Source organism: Orcinus orca, chromosome 13 (assembly GCF_937001465.1).
Source record: "Orcinus orca chromosome 13, mOrcOrc1.1, whole genome shotgun sequence".
NCBI lineage: Eukaryota > Metazoa > Chordata > Mammalia > Artiodactyla > Delphinidae > Orcinus > Orcinus orca.
Window position 1 is genome coordinate 29,662,824 of NC_064571.1, and position 17,940 is coordinate 29,680,763.

At 50.5% G+C, this 17,940-nt stretch overlaps 1 protein-coding gene across 11 annotated transcripts in view; it reads left to right on the forward strand.

Moving 5' to 3' along the window:
- SFXN5 (sideroflexin 5) overlaps window positions 1-17,940 on the forward strand; it is a 118,984-nt gene that overhangs the window by 77,269 nt on the left and 23,775 nt on the right. For 6 of the 11 annotated variants that reach the window (XR_004475338.2, XM_004277072.3, XM_033400484.2 and 3 more), the window contains exons 11-12: window positions 14,672-14,787; window positions 16,758-16,843. The exons of 4 other annotated variants lie outside the window; for them this stretch is intronic. Coding sequence is in view for 6 of the 7 variants with exons in the window: in XM_004277072.3 (XP_004277120.1) it covers window positions 14,672-14,787; window positions 16,758-16,843 (202 nt within the window). In the remaining variant the exon portion in view is untranslated. The remainder of the gene's footprint in view (window positions 1-14,671; window positions 14,788-16,757; window positions 16,844-17,940) is intronic. One more of the 11 variants, XM_033400491.1, reaches the window with a different exon arrangement.

Below are 17,940 nucleotides of genomic sequence, written 5' to 3' on the forward strand. Positions count from 1 at the left end.
CTGCGTCGGCAGGCGGACTCTCAACCACTGCGCCACCAGGGAAGCCATGAAAATTTTTTTAAAAACTAAAAAGAAATACACAACACTGACACTGAAAGAAACACAAGGCTGACCACCATTAGTCATCAAAAGAGAAGGAGAAGCAAGTGCTTGAACCATGACACTGAGTTCCCCATCTCATGCCAGAAGACAAAGCTGGAGCAGGCCCAGGAGGGGCATGAGGTCCCATTACCTCCCTGGTACCAAGGCTCAGCCTGAAGAGCCAGGCATGAGACCCAAGCTCATGGTCCCAACCCTGTTCTTCATCTCCAGGGCTCAGCTTCCCCATCTGTAAAATGGGGGCACCAGTACCTACCTTCCTACAGCCTTGAGCTGAGGATCAAATGAGACCACAGACCAGTTCCATTCCTAGGAAAGTGCTTTGAAGCACCTGAAAAGCCCCTGTGAGTAGGTGGGAGATCATTATTGAGCAGCCCCACCTCCTCGTGGGCCCAGAGGCTAATGAACTCCCAGGACCAACCACCTGGCTGATCCTCAGTCAACCCAGATAATTGCTATAGCAACTCCACACTTCTAATGAACTCAGCTATTTCTGGTGTGGGCCATTAATGGAATAACTCTTTAGATCTGACTTTGTTAAGGGGCCTAATTGAGTGAACACAGCTGCCGATCTTGCGTTCCTAGCCATCCTGAGCTGGAGGGTCAGATGCAGCCTGAGGAGGGGGCAGCTCTCAGCTGCACTGGACTGGATTTTGGTCTCAGCTGAGATGTAATCTGTCCTTGAACCAAATTCAGATAAGGACTCCACCAGGGTACCATTCCAGCCTTGCTTGGCCAGACGTCTTGCTGTGTGACCTTGAAAGTGGTCTTAACCTCTCTGGGGGCTCTCTCAGGAGGAGGGCCCCTGCTTTCAGGTTTGACCCATTCTGCCCCCCCCCCGCCCCCGCCACCTGAGACTTTCTGACCTGTCCCTCTTTGGGCTCCAGTCGATTCCTCTCCTGTTTTCTTGTAAGGGAGGAGCTACAGCCCCTCACGCTGGTCCAGCCATTATGGAGGGTCTTGCAATCCTGCATATCCCTAGACAGTTGCTCAGGGTATACATGGTGTGGTTTGCAGCCCTGACTGTCCTTGCTCGCCAGGATCCTGAGAGCAGTAGGCCCTTTCTGGCTGCTTCCTCAGGCCCACTGCCCAAGTCCTGGCTGTGTGCCTGCCTGCCTTCCACCCACTGCCCCTGTCTCTCCTCCTCCACATGCGGGCTTCCATCTCTCTGGCCCCCAGTGTCCATCCCAGGCCCACCTGCAAATGGGCACTTGCCAACCCCCTGGCTGGACACCGACACAGTGGTGTACAGGGGGAACAGGCATGCACCTCACCCCCCAGGGGCTTAAAAGCCCCCTGGTCCTCTCAGGCCACTGACTAGTCCCTGCACTTGGCCTCTCTGCACCTTATCCCCCAGGGCCTCCAGCCGACAGAGCACCTGTTGGCCCAACAGCACACTGGCAGGGCCTAGGTCCCTCCAGGTGTCCACCTCTGCTTCCCATGGCAGGCGAGACCAGACTGCACCAGGCCACCATTAAGGCCACTGAGAAGCCTGCTCAGGACTTGCCTTACCTTGTAGAGGGTCCTTTGGCCCTCTGGCCCCCTGGCCTGATGGAGAGACAGGACTCACGGAGCCCTGAGTGCACACGGGGAGCAGGTTGATGCAAGTGCAAGTGATCAGATGAAGCCCTGGTAGTTGGGGGTGGGGGTGGGGGGGGTGGAGCAGAAGGGGGTCTTCAGTTCAGGGGAGAGCAGGTCCTGGAAGGGCCCGTGTGCCCTGTGCTCAGCGGCCACACCCCTCCGCCCTCTCCCCTGGGCGGGCTGGCGCTCAGGATCTGGGGAACAAGGAGGCTTCTGGGGTCAGCTACTTCTTCCCGCTGCTCTGTCCTGTCCTGCTCTAGCTTGAAGTCCAGGAGGTGCCCCACTGCTGCCCAAGAGAGAGGCTCGAGACTGCTGGGCACAGGATGCCTGATTCCTGCACCTGATTCGGCCACTCCGCCCGCTCTCTGGCCTCAGACCAGACCCTGTTTCAGCCCTTTCCAACGGGGGCCTCTGTGAGAGTGGCTGCGGGCCTCCCGCGGGTTTGCAGAGCCCGGTGCGTCAGCGGCCCACGGCTCTCCGTGTCTCCTCCGGCAGGCCTCTCTTCCCCCTCAGTTCTCCTCATTCTCTCTCTGGGAGGACCCTCTGGCAGAGTGAGCCATCCCCGTTTTACAGAAGAACAGACAAATTCAGGCTTGCTGAAAGTTACCCTTAGCTGGCCAAAGCCCAGGCCTCCCAGGCTCAGGCCAGGGCTGCTTCAAGTTCACCTGGATACCTCCTTCACCCCTGCAGGGAGAAACTAGCTGAGGGATGTGGCCCAGGGGCAGCTGGGGCTCGGCACCCACCAGGAGCACTCCACCAGTCGGCCCCTGGCTTTTCAGCTGGGGCTGTGTGCACGTGTGTGCGACTGATGTGTGTGCATGCGTGTGTGCTGAGTACCTGGGAAGCCCCAAGGATGCTCACTGCAGCCAATTCTCTCCCTCAAGGTGGTTTCAGAGCCTTGCTGTGCCCTGGTCTAGAACAGCAATCATGTGGGAAATCTCAGTTTCTATTTATACGTGGAGATGTTAGGAAAGACGGTGAGCCCAGGAGCATGTGTGCTGGCATTGGAATTGATTGGGGACTGGTAATTAATCTGTTTAGACCTTAATTAATTCTTCAGTTCTTTCTTATTTGTGGACTGTCACGCTTAATTGTGTTCAGGAGTTCGAGCTCCGAGCAGGCCCTCCATTAATTGATGTGTGGTTGCTGTGAGGTGGAAGTTAATGGTTTGGGGAGCTGGGCAAACAGTGTAATTAAAGGTCAATCGAGGAGGCATTGGAAAAATACCCCTGCCCCCAGGTCCAGCCACCAGTCTCCATGAGCGGAGTCCATTCCAGGGGAGGCAAGCTCCACAAACAGCCTTCTCGGGAGGCCTTGAGGTGGGAGCTGGAGGAGTGGCAGGCAGGATGGAGCGGCAGGTCCCAGGTGCCATGATGGGGCACCAGGGAGAGGCACAGACTTATCTTGTGAGGCATGGGCAGGGCGGGGGCTATGAGCTGGAGCTGAGGGCACGGCTGGGTACCCAGGCCTGTCTGTGCATGTGGCGGTGAGGGCCGGACAGGAAGCTCTGAAGGTTGCCCCCAGGCTGCCTGGCTGGATCCACGTGCAGCAGAGGGCGAGCCATGTGTGTGCTAATAAAGAGCCCCATCTGGGCCTGAGCTCCCGGCGGGGGAGGCCTGAGCTTCAGCACCGCTGGCCAACTCCTTGCACAGGGAATAACCTTCCTTCATGGACCGGAAATGGCAGCCTCATCATCCCTTTGTGGGAAGTGACTTCACCCTGCGCTGTTGGCAGCAGTCCCTTACATTAAATGTCACAGCTCACTTCATCGCCATGAAGGAGTCTCTGTGTCCAGAAGTGAGTCTGCTCCTTGGGGTGTCTGGGCAGTCTTTGGGAGAGGTCTTCTGCTCGTTCACACCAGTGTGCCCCATCTCCACGCTTTCCTTCATGCCCAGGCCATGGGTCTTCCTGGCATTGATTCCCCCTTCCCTTTACCACTCTGCCCCTGGTGCTCAATCCACCCTGCTTTCTTCACCTGGGAGGTGGCCCCAGCAGTGTGCCTGAGCCTCAAGGGTCAGTCCCCAGGCCTCACCTCCTCCACCCTTCATCCCTGTGGTTGGAAGACAGCAGAGTGCACCTGTGTCCGCTGTGTCCTGGGCCTCGTGATTTATGCGCCTTCTGTCCAGGTCAGTGGTACTTAATGTGGCGTCCACAGCGCTTAGGCCATCCTGGAGGCCCTCAAGCCGCTTCCTGGACCTGGCCTGGCTCTTGCTCATAGCCCATCACACTATGGTCGTAGGGTCAACGTTGTGACCTCCCTCCTGCCCTCTCGCTGGGCCCCAGACCTTTGCACAAGGCCCCGCTTGACTGGAGTGCCCGCTCTTCCCCACTACCTCAGTTCCACACTCTGCCTTCTTTTGGCTGCCAGGCCTTCATTTCTCACTTCAGACATCACCTCCTCCAGGAAGCCCTCCCTGGTAGCCCCAACCAGGGTTAGACCACAGCACCCTGTGTGCCTATGTCTATCCTGGAACTACCCATTTTGTCTCCAAGTCTCCCTCCCTCATCAGATTCTGAACTCCCCAAGACAGGGACTAGACCTCATTCATCACCAACCCCCAACCCCCCTCTGTGCTTGCCACCCAATGTTCAGTGTGGGTTTGTTCAGTGAACAAATGAATGCTTTAGTAGAAATGGTTTGAAATTGGGCGTCCCGTAGTAAAACCCTACCCTGATGGCACTGGTGACCACATTCTGTGGCTGCTTGGACATTTATTCTGGTATTTTTTTTTAATTGTTCTTTGAATGTTCTGTTTTCTTATACAAGTTTTCACTATCACTGTCATTCACTCAGTCAGCAGGCCTAGGGTGGATGACCAGGTCATCCTGGGCACATTCTTCGGCCTTTCTGGGTTGGATCTGGAAGGGTAGGCTGGACTGGGTGCCAGAATCAGGGGCAGCCCGAGAACTGGCCTGGGGCCCCGGTGTGTGTCAGGCTCCAGGTGGACAGGGCCAGTGGGACCAAGTCAACCAGAGGGAAGTCTCCAGGGGTGTGTCCTAGGGCTCTGCCTTCAGTCTCGTCCCCTTCAGTTATTTTACAGCTGCCTTGGTCAGAGGAGGCCTACGGGTCAGACTCAAGGAACAGGGGTAGCAACCTGGCAGTGATTATGAATTCACAGGCAAGTGTACCAGGATCCAAAAAGATCTCACAAGGTTTGATGTAAGGCTTGCTGTTCAAAAAACACGGCTGCAAAAGTATAGAGGTGCTGAGACCTGATTTGACCAGAGTACTTAGGATAACGATCCAGAGATTGTGTGGGCTGTATGCTCGGAATAGGTCTGCCGTGTGGTGTGTGGCTCTGAGGCGCCCTCTGACCTCAGCTGCATTATTAGAGATAGAGTGGCCAGAACAAAGGAGTCTGTTTAGTTCTGGATCCCACACATCCAGACTAGCACTGATACGTGGAGCCAAACAAGAGTAGCAGGATCTTCTGAAAGACTGACCATCTGTGAATGGAATGAGCTGCCTGACCCCTGGGTTAGGGAAGTGTCTGAGTAGTAGCCTGGTCCAAAAGTCTGAGAGGGGCACTTATGTGTGAGCAACTCACCTGTTCTGGGCAGCTTGCCCAGGACCTGGCATACACGTAGTAGGTCCTCAGAGAATGCTTACTGAATGAATGGCCTTCCAATTCAGATATCTTATACTTCCTGAAATACAGAAGGCAGAGAAGTCCAGAGTCGGAGGAGGTGGAGAAGCACGAGGCAGGGGAGGAGGGCTGATAAATGTGGAAGGAGCAGGCCTGGTTGGGGTGGGCCAGGCCTGCTGGGGAAGGAGGAGGGGAAAGGGCATGTTGGGGCCTTGAATACCCACTGAGAGTTGGAGCTTCAGCTTATGATTAATGGGGGACCATTGAAGAATCTCCAGCTAGGGAGTAGCTGTGATAAAAGGGTGCTTTGCAGAAGATGAATGTGTTAGCAGGAATCTTTTATTCGGAGATCCCTCACTTCAGAGTCAGCCTATACCTACATCTACAGGCTGATTTTTTTCAATCCAGAAATTCCCAGTCCTGAGTTTGTGACACTTCAGTATAGGTTGTGAAACTCCCCCCAAATTCTCAAGCTATTTGAAAGAAAGTCTGTGCCCTATAGCACTGCCTCTCAGGCAGAATGGTGGAGAACATCATGAAATCACGGAAATATTAAGGTGTACATCCCCATCTGATAACCATCACGTCCCTAAAGGCAGAGGGGCTATATAGTCTGGTGCGATTCGAGTGTGTGTGTGTTTGTGTGTGTGTGTGTGTCTGTAAGGTGATGATGTACATACATGTCAGCTTGTAAATACATAGACCGTGTCTGGCAGGGACATGAGAATCTGGCTAGAGTGGTTGCCTCAGGGAAGGGGAGTGAAACTAAATTGGAAGGAGACTTTTTTTTTAAATAAATTTATTTATTTAATTTATTTATTTTTGGCTGCATTGGGTCTTCGTTGCTGCGCGTGGGCTTTCTCTAGTTGCAGTGAGCGGGGCTACTCTTTGTTGCAGTGCGTGGACTTCTCATTGCCGTGGCTTCTTTTGTTGCAAAGCACGGGCTCCAGGCGCGTAGGCTTCGGTAGTTGTGGCTTGCGGGCTCTAGAGCGCAGGCTCAGTAGTTGTGGTGCATGGGCTTAGTTGCTCTGCGGCATGTGGGATCTTCCTGGACCAAGGCTCGAACCAGTTTCCCCTGCATTGGCAGGCGGATTCTTAACCCCTGCGCCACCAGGGAAGCCCAATCCTAACCTTACTTTTTATTATTTACCCTTTTATGTGATTTGGATTGTTTATCGATGTACTTGTTACCTACAGAATAAAAGAGAGGGAGGAAGTGGAGTCTGGAGAACTTTGTTCAATGTCAACCTGGAGGCAAGGTGGGAGCTCAGGTCTCCTGGGGTCCACTAGAGTGTTTTTGTTTTTGTTTTAATAAAAATCATTCTATTTTTTTTTCTGATAATACATGATTGTGATATAAGTTAAACAATTGCCCTCCTCTCCCCAGAGATTAGTTTGGCATGTAACCCTCCAAATTCAAATAAACATCTAAAAGTGTAGAAATCTCTGCCTAGTTATTGTATCTATCTATAATATAAATATGCCTCTATAAATATATATCTAATACAAATGAGATCATACTGTGTATACTGTTTGTAAATCACTTTTTAAGCTCACAGTAAATTCTGGATGTCTTTCCATGACAGTCATAAAATCCCAACTTATCCTTTTGACAGCCACAGTAACTCATTCTGTGGCTGTTTTCTAAAGATTATGAAATATTATTTCAAACACATGGAATATTATAGAAAATAGAGAATACATTATTAGATGTACCCAAAGCCTTCTTTGCCCTCTGCCTTTTTGATTCTGGTTTCCTCCTTCTCTCTTGAGGAAGGCTGTTGACTTGCATCTTCCCCATTTGTCTTTTTATATTGTATATTATGTGTATATACCATAAACCAGAAGTTGTATTGTTTGTGTGTTAAGTTTACATTAACTGTGTTGTGTTGTACATATCCTTTTAAAACTTGTTCGTCATTGTAGTTTTGAGATTTATGTGTGTTAATACATATGCATTCATCTCAGCTGCTGTAGGCTGCGTGAGTCTTCCACAGACTAACTGGGGACATCTAGGTTGTTTCCAGTTTCTCACTATTATACGTAGTACTGCACCAGACAGCCTTATACACATGTCCATGTGCACATGAGTAGGAGCTTCTCCAGGCCAGAGGTTTTCAAACAACCACCTGGGGAGCTTTAAAAAGAAATGCAGACATCTGGGTCCTACCTCAGATTTGGTTCCAGTTGTGCAGCCAGTGTTGAGAATCAACAGTCTAGGGTCTGTACCTAGAAGTGGAATGACCATGTCAGTTGGAATGCCCATCTCTACCTTTACCAAATGAGGATACTGGCTTTTACTCTGCTTGCAAGGTTTGGATTTTTGTTTCCCTACATCCTCTTCAACATTTGGTACTATCAATCTTTAAAAAATGTTTGTCTATCTGAAATGGTTCTTTTCTCCTTTTAATTGGCATTTTCCAATTCCCAGTATGGTTGAGAATCTTTTCTTAACTTTATTGGGCATTTGGGTTTCCAAATAGAAGAGACAGAGAGAGAATAGATTCCTTTTCATACCGTCCACAAAAACAAATTCCAGATAGATTGAAGACCTAAATGTGTAAAGTAAAATGTTAAAGCTTCTAGAAGGAAATATAGATGAGCACTGGAGTAGAAACATAGTTTCTTTTTTTAAATTAATTATTTATTTATTTTGGCTGCGCCGAGTCTTAACTGTGGCATGTGGAATTTTCATTGCGGCAGGCAGGATCTTTAGTTGCAGCATGTGGACTTCTTAGTGCGGCAGGTGGACTCTTACTTGTGGCATGCATTCGGGATCTAGTTCCCCAACCAGGGATCGAATCCAGGCCTCCTGCACTGGCAGTACAGAGTCTTACCCACTGGACCACCAGGGAAGTCCCGGGATAGATGACAAAAAAAGTATATACCAGAGAGGAAAGGATTGCTTATTTGATAATATATGTATATTAAACTGTATGACAGAAGACACCACCAACCGTGAGAAAACAAGCCACACGCTATTTGTAAACCATTAAACCAATAAGGATTAGTCTCCAAAACATATAAAGAACTCCTGCAGATTGATTTTTTTTCTTAGATTCAAATATCAGTCTTTGACTATTAATAAGTTCATGTTCATTGATTTTTAGAATATTTTAAAATATTTCTTTTATGAATTTTTACTTGAATATTTTTTGGTGATTTTGATCACTGTATCTTTTTCTTTAATTTTTGTTCTATATTGGAGTATAGTTGATTGACAATGTTTTGTTAGTTTCAGATGTACAGCATAGTGATTCAGTTATACATATACATATATCTATTCTATTTCAAGTTCTTTTCCCATTTAGGTTATTACAGAATATTGAACAGAGTTCCCTGTGTATACAGTAGGTCCTTGTTGGTTATCTATTTTATTTTTTAACATCTTTATTGGAGTATAATTGCTTTACAATGGTGTTGGTTATCTCTTTTAAATATAGCAGTGTATACATGTCAACTCCAAACTCCCAATCTATCCCTTCCCCCATCCTTCCCCCCGGTAACCATAAGTTCGTTCTCTAAGTCTGTTGATCACTATATCTTTTTCTTAATAATTGTTAAAACTCTTTATGCATTTTATGATTGTTTTTGGCTGAAAGTAACAGAAACCCTCAACTCAAACTGGCTTAAATAATAAAGCCTCTCTTATTACTTTACAGAGGTCAAGCCTCCAGTGAGGCATCCAGGGCCATTCCTTCCATCTCTATGCTCTGCTAGGGGCTTCATCTTCAGGCTTGCTCCCTTCATGGTTGTAAGATGGCAGCCTCAATTCCAAACATCAGATCAAAACCCACCACTGCCCAGAGGAGAGGAGGCTCTGCCTGCCACCTCTGCTTAAGTGGGAGGAGACTTTTCCCAGAAGTCCTGCAGACATCCCTCACTGGCTAGGATCAGTTACATGTCCCTTCCTAAATCAATCACTGGCAAGGGAGGGGTTATTATAATTAGTTTAGACTAATCTTTTGGGGGTAGAATAGCTGTTGGGAGTCAGTCTCCATGACCCTCCATAGATTAATATTTGTAGCCCTTTGTCATATATAATAAATATATTTTTAAAGCTTCCCATTTCTTATAATATTGTTCATAAATAGGTATCAAATGCCATGTCTCTCAATTCTAAGATACCTCAGTTATGAGGCATTAATGTAATAACCTTTCAGAAGAGGAGAGGACTATATTTCACATTCATTTGAAGGAATAAACAAATGTTCACTACACATTCACTCCAAGTCACTTTTTTCAATACCACAGATTCTGAATCTCAGCCTTTTTCACATTTTACAATTCTCTTTCGGACTTGATCGTTAAACACAGCATCATGGCCATCACTGCTTTTCGTAATCTCTGCCTGTAATCTTGACTGTTTTAGCCCCTTTTAAATTGACAGTATAATTTCAAAACATATGAAAGATTATTGGTATTATTTTCATTTCCTACTTCGTTATACTTGTGGTTTCATTTTATTCTTTACTTGAAGGAAAAAAATATTCTTGAAGTTAATCAGCTTCTTCAGGAAGTTTCTGAAACAGATGCCTAAGTGTAGGACCCATGAATAGGTCACACCAACCCCTCCTGGCTTTAAAACTTTTATGATCTACTTCAAGAAGATTGGCATTTTCTTTTCAACTTTTAGACAAGTAAAGCATGGTTACATTCTCATTGTAAAAATGCAAACAGTATAGAAAAATTTAGGGTAAAAAAGTGGAAGTTCTTCAATAACCCCTAATTCCCAAATTTGGTTCTCTTCCCCAAGAAGATTACTCGGTGAGGTGTGACCCTTCTAGAACATTACCCAAGGATTTATGCACACACGTGTGTGCACCGGTTGTGGGGTTTTATGTTCAGTAAATCATCCTGTACATACTCAATAACTTTGTTCACATAAGTTTGTTTTGGCGATCTTCCCACGTGAGTTCCCTAATGGTGGACATTTAGGTTGTTTCTAATTATTTGCTGTTACAAACAGTGCTATAATTAACATCCTTGTAAATGTCTCTTTGTGCATATGGGCAAGCATTTCTTTAGGGTAGCTATCTATGGTTTGGCAATTTCTGCTGCCTTTAATTGCATTGCCTGGTATCTGGCAGACGATCTTCTGCATGTACAATAACTTTTCGTGTCCATGCTCCATTATAGTGTAAGTTTTAAAAAGATGTTTTAGGCAACAATTAGGAATCTAAGTTTAAGTTCAAATTCTGTGTGGATTGCTGTGGGCAGCTGAGGTGACAGTTGCATGAACAGATACCTCTACACGTGGCTAAGTTCACCCATGCACAGAGAGTTGTGATGAAGAGCAGGTAAGGTCCCCCTGCAACATGCATTGTAAGGCACATGGTGATTTTTATAATGTTAAAATATGCGTAAATGCCTCTTAGAGCAGATGAGTTATGGTATTTGGTTTTCCCAGATGAATAGCCCATTGCTCCACCCCGTACTTAAATGGCCCTTTCCCTGCAAGTCGATACAACTGCATTAACACAAATTCATTTCCGCTACAGCTGGGGGTGTTTCTGGACTATTAACTCCATTGATCTATGCCTCTGTTCCGGTGCTAGTTCAAGGGGTAAGCTCCTCTGTAGTCATATTTTTGAGAACTTACTTGCACACTTGTCTTTCTATCTACTGCTCTTTCTTCCCCCCACACTGTACTTTTCACACAGGTGCTTCATTAGCTCTTCACAATCTGCATGATTTTGCATCATGATGTGTCTGATGTGAGAACATCTGCAGCAGGCAAGAGCATATTTTCCTCAGGCCTTGACACTGAGTTTGCCATCAGCATGAAGCAATCTCTGTCTCTCTCTCTTTCTCTCCCTCTCTCTCTCTCTCTCATCCACTGACATCTCCTAGCATCACTGCTCCAACATCAGTTATGCTTGAGTCTTGAACTCAATCTGAGTTGAAAATGTGCCAGCTTTCTTATCATTATCACTAACAGACTGCTTAATTAACCTGCAGATATTGTCAATAATGGATCTTGCTGGTGCGCTAGAAAGGAGACCCATAGCCCATGTTTGGTCTCTCTCTCTCTTTTCATTTACTTAGTCTCTCAGTGTCTATCTGGAGTTGGACTGTCCAGGAGTGAGATGAGAAGGACCTGGGAGGGTTTGAAAGCAATACAGCAGAACTGAAAGTTCTGGAAGAGATCATGGAAATGAAATCACTAAAACAGGCTGGCATTCTCATTGCTCAATGGCAGGGATGGCTAGCAACCGGTGCGTACAGCAAGTGCTTAATAAATGGATAACCACTGTACACAGTCAACAGAAGAGATTACAGGGCATGTGTTGTCTGTGTAAGCAGTAAGAACTGTGGGTGTTCCAAGGGAGGAGCCTGGGGTTGTCATCTTCTGAGGTGGCTTTCAGCGTTTTCTCTTTCTTTCCAGCCAGGGAGCTCAGATGAGAGGGGACATTGTCATCCCCAAAAGCATCCAGGAGGGGAGGGAGGCTGGGTTTTCACTTCCTTTCATGCTTTGTCTTTCATCTCAAGTGGTTTTGTGTTTTGTTTTGTTTTGTTTTTTTTGCGGTACACAGGCCTCTCACTGTTGTGGCCTCTCCCATCGCAGAGCACAGGCTCCGGACGCGCAGGCTCAGCGGCCATGGCTCACAGGCCCAGCCGCTCTGCGGCATGTGGGATCTTCCCAGACCGGGGCACGAACCCGTGTCCCCTGCATCAGCAGGCGGACTCTCAACCACTGCGCCACCAGGGAAGCCCCCTGTTTTGTGTTTGAACCAAAGGCCTTCTGAGGCCACATCACACATTCGGAAATTTCAGAGAGCAGGAGAGATGCCACCATGAGCCTGGGGCAGCTCCATCACCTTGAAAACCATGCTCTCTCCTGTCTTTGTCTCCATCACATACACACACACACACACACACACACACAGTCAGGCTAGATATGTCTCAGCCGCCCCTGGCTTCCCTCTACCTGGAGATCCTGTAAGCTCAGACAGCACCCAGAGATCCCGTGGAGACACTAAATGCAGCCCCTCCTTTTACACTTGGGAAGCTGGGCAGGGGGTGGGGTTTGCAGAGTCAGCTGTTGGCTCCTGGCTTTAAGCAGTTGCTCCTCCCCTGGACTACATTCCTGTGGCCTTGCCTTTCCTGGAGTGGTGGTGGTGGTGGTGGAAAGGATTCTCAGAGGGCAGAGATTGATGCCTTTCAGGGCAGAAAACCCGAATATTCTCTCCAAAGAGAGACTAATATTGGGTCTCCTGGGTACTGAGGGCCTGGCCGTCCCAGGGGTGCGATGGGTGTAGTACATTCCTGCCACCACTAGAGGGCGAGTCACTAACACCCAGGCCAGGTGCCCCTTCCCAAGGCCACTCTGGGGGCCCTGGGGCTGTCAAGAGCTCACCTCTGAGGGCGGGGAGGGGGAGATGCAGAGTCAGGACTGGAACCTAAGCCCAGCTGGCCTGAAAACCAGACTCCCATTCTCTCTTCCTTTACCTCAGATTCACCTTCCTAACTCTGTCAGTCTGGACGTGTGTTAAGACGAGGGTTTTTCAACGTCAGCACTACTGACACGTTGGGCTGGAAAATTCTTTGTTCTGAGGGCTGTCCTGTGCATTGTAGGATGTTTAGTCATCTTTGGTCTCTAGAGATCACACTAGATGCCAGTAGCAGCCCCCCGTCCCCCAGGTTGTGATCATCAAAAACGTCTCCAAATATTGCCAAATGTCTCATGAAGATGGCCCCAGTTGAGAGCCCCTGTGTAAGACAGGAGAGCACGCCTGCTGTGGAGACAGGAGGAACTGGTGCCGAAAAGGTCTGCGCATGGTTCCCACTGCTCCTGTGTGTCGTGTGGAAACACGAGCTACTCAGAGATGGCATATGTGCTGTAAATACATTTCGAAACTGTATTTGGTCTCCTGCTTTTCTTCTCCAAAGACTGCAGAGTATCTCAGTCTTCCTCTCTGTTTATTCCACCTCCCCACTTGACTGAAACAGGAGATTGAGGCTCAGAGACCCCCAGGGCCTCAAGCCACCCCTCACCTGCAGAATCCTGTCCCCCAGCTGCAGGCGCCCTGGACCGCTCTGCTCCCCAGTGTTGGCTTGGGTACCAGGAGCATCTGTGGTCCTCCTCCACCTGCCCACTAGGCCCTGCCGCCCTCCAGCTCCCCAAACCCTGGTGTCCCCCCCCCCACTGGAGGGAGTGGGGAAGCAGCAGGTGTTGATGCTAATCAGCGTTCACAGCCCAGAACTGCAGTCGCTCCCAGGCTCACACACTCCCCAAAATTAAACACTCATTATACAAAATTAATTGACATTAATTAGCAAAAATTAAAACTTTAAACACAGCAAGGCGCTTTTGGGGGAGGAGTGGAGCAGGCGGGCTCCAAATTTGTCACCCCCCGAACTCCCCACCCTCCCACCACCCCCAAGTCCCCCCACTTCCATCCTGGAACAGGGCCGGAGGAGTTCAGGCGAGGTCAGCACCCACACCCGGCCCTGAGCCCAGGGCCAGCCACGTGGATCCCAGGGGGGAGGAGCTGAAAGAGGCTCCCTGTGCCAGTCACCAGCTGATGGGTGGCCGCCCAAACTCTGACACACGGTGCTGAACTAAGGAGCCAGGAGCCCTCCCCTCAGCCCAGGTCCCCGTGATCTCAGCTGACGTGGGGAGGCATGGCCAAAGGAGGAAACCCAAGCACGTGGAGCAGGAACGTAGAAGGTGTGCCTTTAGCCGTGCCTGACCCCCACCACACCCCGCCCCAAACCCTTCCATCTCCTGGGTACCCGAAGGATGAGGCACTGTAGCCTTTCAGCTCTGTCCCGCTTTGTTGTGTGACCTCAGATAAGTCACTCCCCATCTCTGAGCCTCAATTTTCCATCCATATGATGAGGGGGCGGTGCCAGGTTAGCACTGAGGTGCCTGCCTGCTCTGGCACCTGTTGTCGGGGAAGCAAATCTCTGGGAACTTGATTCATTCTGAGGAGCGAGGGGCTAAACGTGGGGGGCTGGAATTCAAGAGGATGCCCGGAAAGGCAGCCCAAGGGACTGAGGTGCTGATGGTGGAGCATCAGGCACCAGTGTGGGCGATGCGTCTTCAAGCCCGAGAGCCCTCCCAGGTGGGCATCCACTTCGCCTGCCCGTGGGGCCTGCGCCTGAGGACAGGAAAGCAGTGTTCTTGATCCCTGGCCGCTCTCTAAGACCTGAATAGTTTCCCTTTCCTTCCTGACACTGGTTATTTTCCACCTTTGCTCTCCAGGTTCCCAAGGGCCCCCAAATCCTTCACCAGGCTGATAGGCAGCAGAACCACACCTTCGCCCACTGTTTGAACAGACGTGGCATTTATTCAAAACCTTTGTTGCTTGGTGCGGGTGGAGCCCAGTGATCTCCTGCGCAGGGTAGAATGCCATCCGCCCCCCTCACGCCGGCTCCCTGCCACCCTCTCTCTCCAGCCAGCGCCAACATCTGCAACGTGGTCCTGATGCGGTACGGGGAGCTGGAGGAGGGGATTGACGTCCTGGATGGTGATGGCAACCTCGTGGGCTCCTCCAAGATCGCAGCCAGACATGTGGGTCGTCTGGGGACTCGGGGGCTGGTAGGGAGGCTGTGGTCGGTTTTCCCTAGACACTTTCATTCCCCAGGGGCTTGTGTCCTCAGCGCCCTTGCCTTGCCCTCTTGAGCTCTCCTCGTCACCCCACTCCCACCCCCACCCCCCATTGGTTTGAGCCCCAGGCCTCAAGGTCTGGCCCCAGCCACACCTGCCCACCAGACACCCTTGCTTCTCTCCAGTCGCCTCATCACTACTGGGAAACATCCCCATCTCTTGTCCCAGCCCCTCTGGATGTGCTTTCTCTGACCTCTTACTTGGTAAGGGCAGAGGAGGCCCCCCCAGAGCTTTCTTTCCCTTCCCCGGGACCTAGGGCCTAGGGCCTTCATATCCTCCCAACGCATAGAAGCTGATGGTTTGTGGTTGTGTGCTAGTAAGCACTTCTGCAGGTGATAGTCACTAGGGAGTGAGTGCAGTTGAGGCGGAGGGATTTTGGGCTTGCAGGAAGCCACGGGTGTGGTTTGGAGAAGAATGTTTTGTAACAAGAAGGCCCTCTTTCACTTCTGGTTTCACCAGCCTCACCCATCTAGCAATTGTAATTAAAAAAAAAAAATTCCTGTCCACTTGTATATCTTCCTGTGCTTTCCAGCCTTCATCCTAATGGCAGTTAGTGGCCTGTCCTGCTCTGGCCTCCAAGTGCTGGGTCCCCTCTGCTCCAGCCCTGTCCCTTATGAGCTCCCACATGGCCCCCCACCGCACCCTGTCACTGAGGCCTTCTCCATAAGCCTCTGAGGTAGGAAGACACTTCTCTTGTCCTGGTCCTTCCCTCCCCACTGACTGATCTCAGGGAAAGTAAGTGTCTGTCCAAGGCTTCTGAGGGGCAAGGGGCTCAGGGGTGCCAGTGCCAACACCGCATCCTCTGCTTCCTGCACAGGCTCTGGGCCCCCTGTCATCCCCACACCTGTTCAGAAGACTGGAGGGACCTCTCCCAGGCCTTCCTGAGGCTGGTCACGAAGAACCCAAGTTCCTGGGAGAAATGTTTAGCCCTGAGCCCATCATCAGAGGGATTTGGCCTCAATTTCCTACATCACCCTAACCTATCCAGCGCTATCCTCTTCCCTACTTGCTGTGAGGGAGGCCAACTGTGATAACTCCTCCTTGTGGTCCAAACAGCAGGGAACGCCAAGCTCTTCTGCAGCCCTGGGCTTCCCTTCTCCTGCCTATATCAGCCCCTTGCCATTTGGGACTCCAGGGACCCATGGGTTACAAGCATTCCTTGAGCCTTCTCTGAGGGCTGGGAGCCCGTGGGGTTAGAGGAACTCATCACAATGACCATCAGGGTGCAGAACTGCCACTGAGCTGTGCCTTGACCAGCGCCCCCCCCCCCCCAGGAATCCTGAGGGAGCCCCCAGAGCAAGGCCCCAGGCAGACCCCATATGGGGACAGCAGACACTCAGCAGAAGCTTTTCCCACGTACAAAGCTGACCTCTTGTCATTAAGAAAGACTCTTATCCAGAGCCAGGAAGTGGCAAGATCCTCCAAATCTTTGTCTTTAAGGGAAAAGAAAGTAAATCCCAGAATCCCTCTTCTTGGGCACCAGGAGCCCCAACGCGGCTCAGCAGGCCACAGCTGTTTGTTCTGGCCCTTCCAGTGCCTGCTTTGTTTTTAGAACGTCTCAGGTCCTCCATATGTTTCCTCCCAGCCGCTGTACCCCGCCACCCGGTTCACCTCCCTGGGCGCAGGCCCCTTGTTGGGGCCGCTTCTGGGTTGCCTCCACCCCCCCACATGTGGCAGGTGATGCGGATCTGCTATGGGAAGAGGGGGTGGCTTTTTTGTGTTGTTTGGAATATGGCTTCGTGAGGGATTCCATGAATGATTCCGTTCAGCCAGATGTGCTTAGCAGTGGTACGTACACCTAGGGGCTCCAGGGCTGCTGCCCCGAGGCTGTCCCACCCCCGCCCCGCTCACCACGGCCTCTGCTTGCCCCTCAGGCCCTGCTGGAGACGGCGCTGACGCGGGTGGTCCTCCCCATGCCCATCCTGGTGCTACCCCCGATCGTCATGTCCATGCTGGAGAAGTGAGTTGGGGCCCAGGGCAGAGGCCATCGTGGCGGCGGAGTGGGTGGGGGAAGGGGGACCTGCTGGCCCAGGGCAAGGTTCCTGGTTTGTTCAAACTCTCCCTGGCAGGGCTGCTGGAATCATCCTGTGAGAATTAATGGACTTTGGCTGCTCAGGACCCTGTGCTAAGTTCTAGGAGGGATGTCCCGATGGACATGGCTGGCCCTGCCCTGGAGCTGGCCGTTCTAGGTTGTGTGTGTGTGTGTGTGTGTGTGTGTGTGTGTGTGTGTGTGCACGCATGCGGTCTATTAGTGCACAGCACAGGACCAGTGGTGAAGAGGGTCTGAGGACTATGGTGGGAAGACTAAACTTGGGCCCAGCGCATCCCTTTCCGGCACTGAGCCTCAGTTTCTTCATTTAGACAATAATTGTACTAACCTCCCTGCCGCCCTCAGAGGGATGTTCTGAGAACACATTTGTCCTGACCATAAAGAAATAAGGAGATACAATAATAAGAACAATGATGGAGTGATTCTATTAATTAATGAGTGTGAAATTGAATCACAAAGGCGGGAATGCTGCTGGAAGGAGAGGCTGAGGAGAGGAGGGAGGAAGCAGGGCTGGTTTGGGCAGGCCCTGAGGGTTGGGGAATATCTAGGAGGACAGCAAGGGGAAGGGAAGGGTTCCAGGTGTGGGGAGCCAGATGAGCAAAGGCTTGGAGGTCTGGTGCAGATAAAAGTGAAGAGGTGATCGCTTCCTCCTTCCCGGGGGCCCAGCCTGGGAGGGGCACCTCAAGGCAGTGGATGGGCTCAGGGCCACTCCCTCTGGGGCTCTGGATCAGGGGCTTCTCCCCAATTTGGGGACCTTCGTAGTCCCAGAAAACAAATTACAATAACGGCTAACACTTAACAGCTAAGCACTGGCTGCATCCCAGTCCTCTCCCAGCCGGGTCCCCCCCAAATGCCATCTCCTCAACGAGGCCCTCCCTGACCACCCCATCGAGATTACAGCCACCAGGACTTCTTCCCCCACTACACTGCCTTATTTTTACTCACAGCACTTATCGATAGCTGAGATTCTTTATTTAGTTATATGCTATCTGTCTGCTTCATTAGAA